The 10787-nt window shown below is 33.9% G+C and overlaps 1 protein-coding gene across 1 annotated transcript in view; it reads left to right on the top strand.

Annotated features, from left to right (window-relative positions):
- Positions 1–10787, top strand: part of LOC136026358 (chromatin assembly factor 1 subunit A-B-like) — a 165480-nt gene that overhangs the window by 74766 nt on the left and 79927 nt on the right. Inside the window, exons 5-6 of the mRNA XM_065702888.1 lie at positions 564–687; positions 9550–9687. Of these exons, the coding sequence (XP_065558960.1) occupies positions 564–687; positions 9550–9687 (262 nt within the window). The remainder of the gene's footprint in view (positions 1–563; positions 688–9549; positions 9688–10787) is intronic.

Genomic DNA, 10787 nt, shown 5'->3' with positions numbered 1-10787 from the left:
TGGCGGTTCGTGCGTAGAAGTAGCTCTACTGTGAACAGTGCTGACATCTAAAAAAAGGGACGGTAGCAGCATCTGGTGGCTTCGTCAGAAGATTAAAAATCACCAAGTTCGAAAAAATAGATGGCGCCGCCGTATACAGGGGTGAAGAAAGGTCAAATAAAGTATCTTTCCTGTACTTAATTTGCATATTGATGGCACAGAAAACTGTCAGGATAGTCACTGCTTTAACTGGTGACGCCATTGACGAACCAGCACACATATATTGGGCACTATTGAGCTAAAGTTGGTAGATGGGCTCTACAGCTGTGCTAGCGGATGTATCATCTACATAAAGTAGTGATAAAGTATTATCACTACTTTATTTAAAAACAAAATTGACTTTTTAATGAGTTGCACATCTAAGTTCTCCTAACTATTAGGAATTTGTCTAGGCTTGGGGCTACTTAAATATCTTTTGTATGGATCTCTTGGTGGAATACTTTCAGTGTATTTCAGTGCTCTGACGATTTCACTGGTATTTTACTCAACGAAGTACGTCGTGTAATTTATTAATTTTTTTATAGAGCTAAAGAAAAGAAAAGGGAGCAAGAGCGACAGAAGAAGGAAGAAGAACGGATGAAAAAAGAAGAGGAGCGGTTGAAAAAAGAAGAGGAACGATTAAAAAAAGAAGAAGAAAAAATTCAGCAGGTTTGGAGCCTCCTTTATATTCTGTTTTTTTTTGTGTGTGTGTGTGTGTGTGGAGTGGGTTAAACATCAAAGGATATAGTTAAAAATTTTCGAGGCTGCTATTTACCTGACGAAACCCTATTAATTATTTAGTTGTTATCTCTGTCGTTGATCTATATTTCAAGCTACAACCAATCCGATAAATAGTTTTGTATTTGCAATACTATTGTTTAGCTAGCAATTTTAACCTTAATGTAGCTGGTGATACATACAAATGCAGAATTTGCAGTTTCATCCCGATCCCTCCACTCTAAGTGTTTTCCAAGATTTTAGGTTCCGCCCTCCCCCCCCCCCAACTCCCCCCAATGTCACCGGATCCGGTCGGGATTTAAAATAAGAGCTCTGAGATACGATATCCTTCCAAACATCAAATTTCAATAAGATTATATCACTCCTTCGTAACTTAAAAATGCCTCATTTTTTCTAATTTTTCAGAATTTATCTATTAAAAACAATATATAATAATTAATAAACAGGGAAAGTTATTAACGGAGAGACAAACTCGTTACGCTTAGGGAATTTAAATAAAAAAAAAACGGATCTTTAATCAGTATGAGAGACCTGACAATCAAAAATAAATAAGAATAGGAGACTTAACTTCCCACATCATGGTAGAGGCTCACCAGACAACAACAAAAACATAAAAAACAGTAATAATCAAAATAACAACAAAACAGAAAGATTGGCAACAAGACCTAGGAGATTTGAAGAAAAATAAAGAAAGTTAAATAATAATAAAACACAAAAAGTAATCATCTAATAGGTATAATTTTTTTTTTAAACATAAACGGAAAATTCAAAATCAAAATTTGTTTCATATTAGTTTTTTTTTGTTTAAAAAGTAGAGTTGTTTCAGAGAATAAAATTTTAGCGTAAAGAGCTAGACGTTGAGGAGGGGACAAGTACACGGAATAATTTCTCTTCGTTTTAAGTTTTAATGTCGCTCCTTACTTTCAGTTAAAAAAAAAACTTGTTGTTTTTTATATTTAATTACAGTAGAGGTGAAAAGAGGGTGCAACAATTGGGAAGAAATTAGAAGAGAAGACGTAACGGGGCAGTTTCAGAAGATTATGCTTTACCTTAAATAAAATCGAATTAAAGGTTCAGCAATGAGTATTTCAATCCCCCAAATCTTTTGAAGAAAACTTACTTGAAAAAGGCGCATTAGATAAAGAGTAGACAATAATCTAGGTTTAGAATGGACACATAGCTTCAAGCGGGGAAATGAATTGCATACTACTACTACTAACAACTTATGTATTGCCAAGTAGCTTGAAGCCAACAGCTACAAACGATCCTTCTAATCCCTTTCTATTCATTGCTCCCCTCTTTGCACCCTCGCGAGAAGTTTCAATTTTGGTTAAATCCTTCCTTACGACCTCCTTCCCCATTCGGGGACGACCGGCTTTTCGTTTGACCTCAAATGGTTGGCCGAAAGGACGATCTGTCATCCTTCATCCACAGAAACTGTCCTTTCTCAATATTTCTCTCATTATAGGCCCTCCTATCTCACAGAAACTGGCCATCTCAATATTTCTCTCATTATAGACCTAGACAGTGGAATAAAACCAATTTTTTTCCACTGCTTACTGTTTGGAGTACGGTCAGTCAAACAGGAACCCAAATGGATCCGTAGACAATTCGTCTGGAAAAAATAATCCTACAAATCTTCCTCCATCTTCGGAGCGCCATGCTTAACCACTCTCGTCACTGTAGCTTCTCGTATCCTATTTTGAATTCGCCGACTAATTTTCCCATGCCTCCAAACTTTTTTCAACTGTAAAAAAGTACCCTGGAGGTTGGCTGTTCTTGTTTTGATATTTTTACTACTTCTACTAATTTTACTAATGTAGTGAACCTCCGGTAATCCGACAAACGTTTCTCAGATTAGTGTCGAACTATCGAATTTGTCTGTTTATAGAGTACTACCTAAGACCCTCTATGTATTCTTGAAGACCTCACTGCCTCTCCACGACATACAAATCACAGATCAACAGGGACAAATCTTTTTATTTTACAGTGCAACAAAAACAAAATCTCCTTATATCTCGGTCGCATATACAGTGGCCGTAATCAACAGAAAACCAGTTTATCTAGTCAAATGAAAAGATTTGTCCCTATTGAACCGTCATTTGTAAGACCCTTTGTTTTCAGGATTATTTTGTTAAAGAGTACACTACCTTGTTATCTGACAAATTACAGAACAATGATAAGATTCTATACTGTATATTATATTTTAATGTACAAATGATACTTAATTATGTATGTAGAATTTAACAAATTAAACCACAGAATAAGAGAGCTTACTTTTTACTTTAAAATTAATATCATTAAGGCTATAAGAATTGCACAAAAAATACTTTACATTAGTAAAGAAATGAACATTTGCAACCTGTTGAATATCAATTAATCTTTTCAATGTGCAACCTGTTCAATATCAATATATCAATTAATTAATGATATATGAAAACATTAATCAATTTTTTTTTGTTATAATATTGTTGAAACGCGAGATAATTGTTCACTTGCAGAGTAGTTGCAATTATATCATGTGTATCTTTCTAATTTATCATTGTAAAACTAGAAATATCTTATATAATCTCACCGTCAGATGTATCATGAAAAATATATTCCTTTTTATCCATTCCTGAGTACTAGGTTTGTAATCTTTCGGACGTGTCTGCGTTTCAGCAGCAAATTGCTCTATTACTTCCGAAGTTACACTGATGTGTAGAAAATAAAATCTTTCATATTAAATGCTTTTAACGTTTTACTTATTGTATGGTCTTTTCATACCTGCTTCAGAAGTAGGTCGCATAATCACATATAGTCAAGTTCAAACTATGCAATCGAACCGAAAATCAATATTTATGCTTCAAGGAGTGACTTAATCTTCTTAAATCAATTTTCTAACCCATTCTTGCGCTATGAACTCTCAAAAATTCAAAAAAAATCATTCATTTTGCTAATATTTTCATATAGTACACTTTTAATCATCAGCATAATCTAAGTATAGGAGTGTTTTACTATCTTATTTGATTAAATTCTCTCGCATATTCTTTGTCTTCCTCCTTGGGACAAAGTTCATCAAATTGATCCGGATAAACAGGGATAAAACAACCCCGCAGAACTCCTGATTTAATACGAAGCCAGTTACTAACCTTATTTCCTACCTGAACTACAGCAATTTTAATCCCTTAAATAGCGCTAAACACTTTAATGTATTTCTCCGGTATACCATACAAGAATACCTTATATCGCTGGAATCAAACGCTTGTTCATAACCTGTAAAAATGAGAAAGTAAGGTGTCTATAAATAAGGAACTTTTCAGTTATTGATTTAAGTGTGAAAATTTGGACTAAATATTCCCTCTCCTTCCTTAAACCGTACTGTTTTTTCTTAAAACTTTATCTACAACATCTCTGAGTTAAAAAACAAAAAACAAAAACAAAAAACATTGTACTAAGTAATTCGCTTCTTACAGAAACGAAGCTAAAGCCTGTATAATTGCCACATTCACTCTTATCACCCTTCTTGTAGAGGGGTTTATTCATAATCTTCAGTAATTTATCTCTAACTGCACAATCACCATATTGAAGAAGCTCATTTATCACCCTATCAGCACCTAGAGCCTGATTATTCTTTAATGCTTTTGGTAGTGTCTCTAATTCTTCCTTGCAAAATGATCTTTCTTTCGCTTACAGTGTCTCACAGACTTTTCCATTCTTATCAATATCATTTCTTGTAATTGAAAAGTCCAAATTGATTATTCCCTCAAAGTTTTTTAACACGCCAATACAACATTTTATTATTATGTCGTCTGGCTTCATCTTCCACATCTTCAGTAATTTTATCCATGGTCTCAACTCCTCACCTTCTTAGTTCATATTTTAATGCTTCTCCTACTTGTCCTATTTTTATATGATCTCTCACTCAAATACTTATTGTAGAAGCCCCTCTGTCTCTCTACTAGTCTTAAAGAATTTCCACTAATGTTCCCAGCCACGTTTCTAACTTTCATTCCTAAGACACAATCAACGATTGTACAAACTGTTTCCCTAAAATCATTCCATAGTATTCAACTCTTCCTTAAAATTTTCTATCAAATTTTAATCTTGGAGTCTACCAATATCATAGCAACTTCTCATAAAGTAGATTGACTTCCTAAATTTCAGCTCTTGGTCAACCTTAGACGCTACTAGATGATGATTTTTACTTTTAACATCAATTACAGTACTCCTATATGCCCTGATATCTTCTGTCGGTCTTGAACGTCTTTGGATTACACTAATGTAATAACATTTATACCATTTTTTTAACATCACATGAAAACCGTGTTATTTTATGGGTCATATCATGACCAAATACTGCACTGGTTATAGCTATATGTCTATACCTACAAAATTGTAGTAGTTTATAACTGATACTGTTTTTTTTTCTACACCTAACTTACTTAGGCTAGGATACCATCTATTGCATTTATCCCATCCTGAGCATTAAAATCCCTAAGAAAAATTCCATATTTATGCCTGGAATCCTATCTATTTGTTCCTGTAATTCTAATTAAAATTTACTTGAGTCACCACTATCAATCGGTAGGCTCTACATTGATATTTACTACTGCAATATGTCTGATATCTTGCACTGTTTATTCATCAATTAAGCGGCTAATATTCTATTATCAATACCTTCTCGACCTAAACAAGACTTAATAGCTTCATTATTTATGGTGAGCCATACTCCTTGCCTTTGCACTCCATCCTACCTGCCTGAATAAATTAGTTCTTATTCACCTAATTTCATGTCATATATTATACCTAGTTTCTAAGATTCCTCTCAAGTCCATTTCGATACGTCGAAACTCATCAGTCAAAAAATTAATACGATAGTTGTTCAATTTTTTTTTTTTTTTTTGTCAATCCAAGTTGTTTTTTCTGCATGATTCAAATCGATGAATACTCTTAGTGTCATCAGCAAAATAAGTAATAATTTAGTCCTAGGTCTACAACTGAATTAGTAGCAGTGATAGCACAAATTAATAACAACAGAAGGCCTAAAATCGGATCTTGGGGTGCTCCAACTTTACTTGACTGTTTTTTTTTGTTTTTTTTTACAGTGACACGGCTTCACCCCGATCATTATAATGAACTCGTCAGTAAATTATGATAATGCTATAGACTTTGCTGGATCGGTTATACCTATAATTTGACAATTCGTCGTTTAAAACCATGTAACAAATTGTATCGAATGCTATACCTGTGTCACCATTATTGGAGCTGGAATTTTGCAGAATTTCTCTTCCTAAACCTGGTTTGAGACTTAGTGAAGAAACTATTTTTTTTCAAAGGAATTTGTTATTCTCACGTGCAAACAATGATCAATAGTATTTTCCAAAGTAGATAAAATGTATATAGGTTTGTAGTTGGAGGGGTCGTTTACATCATCCGTCTTTTGGGTGATTATGTCACAAGTAGACTTCATACACGAACCAGAAATTTTATTTTAAAAGAAAGATCAAGTATATACACAGGAAAGCTAATTATACTAGATATCATTGACTCGAATTAAGTTGTGGATGATCTATCGGTGTCTTTAGCGTGACCGTTTAAAAACTGCTTAGTATAGGTTCCAGTCAAGAAACCGAGACTGATATGAAAAATATGAATTGAATAATAGGGGAAAGAGGGGGGGGATAGGAAACCTTTGAAGTTAGTGGTATGTGGCGTCAGATTTCTGTATGCCTCCTCTCACTTCTTTTCGGTCTGGTTAACAAAATGCAAAATTTGTATGATCTACAAAATCTGGCTTCAAATACTTCAAGCCTTAAATCTGATATGTATTTTTGTGCTGAGAGGAAGGAATGGCGCCAAAAGTTGGGGAAGCTACAAAACTAGCTTTATGATGTTCGTCAAGCAAAGCTAAGATTCCCCAGCCTGCAAAGTGGGCTAGTTGAAAAACCCTGTAAAGCGGTCTTTTTGCAACAGTTTTTTATAATCGCCTACAAAACCTATCTTTTCAGCTGATTAGCTATTTCAATGTTGCTGTGCTTGCAGCTCGTTGCTAGATAATAGTTTAATGTTTAAACAAACAATCTTGATCACTAGTTCCAAGTCTCAAGTAAGATGTCTCTGTCATTCCGAACCCTTTATCTCAAGTACCAAATGTCAAATATCCAAATATCTTTCTCAAAGCTTTTAGAATAATAATTTTTTTTTAACACGGCTCTCATTCTTCTATTTTTCTTTATTGACACTTGTTTTGCCTTTAAAGATGTAGCTAAATTTTCTAGTTTTTAGAGCTTCTCTGTGAGATAATATATTTAACAAGTCTGTATTGTAAGGCTCTTCTTAATAGAATTCAACATTTTTGCGAAGTAAAGGTTAAGAGCTTCTTTTGTTTTAGCTCACAATAAAGTCTAAACAGTGAAATTTAATCGAAATTAAAACTCCCAGTTCGAAGAGTTCGCTCGTGATCCATTGTATCTTTACAAAAGGCTTTCAAAATCCTTAGAAATTTTTAGATTAAGGTGAAGTGTAAGAAAATTAATAGTTACTTTATTTTTATAGCCATATTTATATTCGCAATCCCTTTATTTTATTTTATTAGGAGTTGTTGGATCTTAAACAGTTGTTTACGTAAAATCACGAATCATCGTTACATGATATCATAAGCAGATGGTTTTAGAGAAACCGAGATTTCAAAGTGAAAAAGCGGTTCAATCGGGTTTTCTTTTACCTTTGCCTAATAATTTTTAATATGACGTTTTAGTCTCAAAATTGAAAAATTTATGTTGGAAATTGAAAATTTAGTTCAAAGAGACGTTAATTTTGAACAATTTATAAATAAAAAAAAGCCAAGTCTTTAAATTGCTTTTCTGATTAGTTCCTCAAACTGAATCAGAAGTTCGCAACCTGAAAGTAAAGTTGCCCTCCTGCTCGTGAACTCATTCACAATCTTGCCTAACCCATTTGGGACAGTATTAGTTGTATCATTTTGATTTCTGCACCAATCTGGTGATGAGCGCCTGTTCGTCAGCAGTATTAGCAGTATAAGAAACAACATTAGTACTGGTTTGCACTGAAGGATGCGGTCATTTGGGCAGCGATTTTTGCTTTGGGAATTTTGGCAGCATATTTTTTCATGGAAATTTGGACTGCAGCTCTTTCTGCGGCAATAGGACTTTAAAGACATCCCAGTCCTTAATTAGAAGTGACGGTGATCTTGAAGACATAGCAGGAAAAGACGAATGTATTTAAAAAAATGATTTAATAAGGAGGAAAATTATGATAAAGAAATGAAATACTTAACCAAAATCCTTTCAAACAGTAATTTTATGAATAAGAAATAAATTATATGGTTTTTGCGAAGCGGCTCTTGAATCTTGGATTTTATGCTTTACCATTATTTCTTTTGTCTGAAAAAGACCCGAAAATAAGAATAAATATGAATTAGGTATTTCGATGACATCTGAGGGAGTTTTTCCCCCTCAAGATTGATGCTTGAAATCACACAAAATGGAGCCTTTTGCAAAGAATCTTGAAATCTACTAATTGTGTATTTTTATTTACAATTACATTATAACTATTGATATAGAGGATATCAATGATCCACTCTGTTGATTATAAATGTGTCAGATACGTGTTTCGTTCTTCAACCAAGCTCACTATTGTTGTACTCTTTTCCCAAAACTTGTAAAATCTTACACAAAACCTTTGACAAATCACTTTCGATTCTGGACCTTTGGAGCTATATTTGAATCATTGTCTTTGAGCAGCCCTTGTTGCAAATCTGAGCAGCTTGAATCTTGCCTCAGCTTTAGTATAGTCTTCTACTTTGCATGACCGCTCAAAACCTGGCTGAATCATCTTCGATTTTGGCACAATTACCAACGCCTGGGTTCGCCGCAGTAGAAACCACGCACAAGATTGGCGAATGTCATTCTGTAGTTGATTCACTGCATGGAGCATCGACCCCAATGAAGCTCCCATCCTTGCCCAGTTCGCACCACTATAGAGTCGACTAACGGTATTGACATCTGGTAATACTGCCGCCCAAGCATTTTAGGCTAAGATTAGTCAATCTTATCCTGTCAGTAGCAAAAAATATAAAAATATAAAACAGTTCAAAATTTCTGGGAAATGCCAAGCTAGCAGCTTTAAACTGATTAGGATGAATAAGGAGTCTGTCAATATGTCGAGGCTCAGGCAGCTGGATGCTGCAACAAGTTTGTTACATGAATGGCGTTTGGGTTCAAATTCAAATTCATTTTTTTTTTTTTTACTATGCTCATACTCTTCTCAAAATTCAAAGTCCTGGACCATCGCTTCGATTTTTTTTTTTCGTAAAGTAAACATGTCAGAAAAAGATGAGGAAGATGAAAATTTGTTCTGAATATTCAACCAAACCCACTACTACTGTTAATGACACTTCCACAAAACCTTCACTAATCTTATAATGCTTACTCATGAAGTCAGGTTTGGTTAAAGGAAGAGTATCCCCCAGTATGTCTGCCTCAAACGGCTTAATTCCGTGACTTATCTACTCTGTTCTTGCACTCTTCATAAGACTCCTTACTCCGGTTGACCAATGGGAATATTTGTCTTAACAGAAAACATTCGATCAAACTCTATTGCTATATGGTTAAAAGTGTTTTTACACAAGGCCTTTTACATCCATTATTGTTATACTTTTTGGTTTTTCAACCGTTGAAAAGCCACTTGACACGTCGTGTTTCCAAGGTCTTTTTTTAACCAATCTTCGAAAACTTTTATTATGTTATGTTCATATTTTTATTTATTTTTTATATTTATATATACATATAGGAAGAGCAAGAGCGGCTGAAGCAGGAGAAAGCCAAACAAGCGTTTGAGAGCTTCTTCACCAAAAGAAAATCTGATTCTGTTACGCCTTTCAAAGATAATGAAGAAATCGAAGCCTCGGAAAGATTTAAACCATTCTGTGTGAGTAGATGCCCCTAAGATTCACTGATGCTATTAACATAGAAATTAAGTATTTCGCGACTTTGCCATAGTTCAGGTGCTGTGCCGAATTTCGTTCCTATAAACGTCTACCCTACTCTGTTTTAAACTAAAGAACGATAATTTGGCTTTAGATACTGAAGTTCTATTTTTTTTTTTTTTTTTAATAATACGTTTTATAGGAGCAAAAGCTATTTCCTTTCAAAGAAATCATTTTCTTTCTGTTGGGCTAAGTGTTAATATCCGTTGTTTTGTTGATCACACTAGCCCTCTAACATTCGCGCCTTACGGATATTCCTTTATACATAAACATTTTTCTAGTCTATATTAATATAAACAACCATAATTTATTACCATTAGAAATTGTGTCTCGAATCCTTTTTTTTTTTTAATGTTCTATAGGAGCAAAAGCTAATCTCTTGAAAAAATGTCATTTTCTTTCCGTTGGCCACACGTTAACATTCCCGTCTTATCGATCCCATTAGCAATCTAACATTCACGTCTTATTCATCATTTTTGTTTCCTTAAACATTTTTTCTCCTCTATTTTAGTCTAAGTAATTCTAAATTAGCACCGAACATGCTACATTTCATGCCAAATTTGCCCAAGACTTTCCGCCTTTTCCTTTTATATTACATAATATTTTGTAGGCATTATTTACAGTAGAGATTGCTTTAAACCTCAAAGTTCCTGTTTCATTTTTCTTTTCCTTGAAAACACAACCTTTAATGGGGATTGGGAATTCAAGAGTCAATTTTAAATATTCCTACCTTTATATTTAAAACAAATACAACGAAAAAGTGGCAATTAACTTTCAATGATGGTGGAACTAAGATGGAAATGGATGTCGACTATTTTGAATCCACATCCGAAGCTATGTTTAAATTAAAAAAGGAAAGAAAATGATATAGTGATAAATGACGCAATATACCGCATATCATATTGGTACTGTAAAGTCTTGTTACCTAGAGGAGTATTTTATCCTGCTTTTTTCAGCACTTCTTGCCATAAATATTCGCTGATTGGCAGAATTATTTGTTTTTCTGTTATTTTTTTCTACTGTTTGTTTTGTTGCTTAAGAT

This window comes from Artemia franciscana, chromosome 4 (assembly GCF_032884065.1).
Source record: "Artemia franciscana chromosome 4, ASM3288406v1, whole genome shotgun sequence".
In the NCBI taxonomy this organism is placed as follows: domain Eukaryota; kingdom Metazoa; phylum Arthropoda; class Branchiopoda; order Anostraca; family Artemiidae; genus Artemia; species Artemia franciscana.
This window is presented reverse-complemented; position numbering and strand designations above follow the sequence as displayed.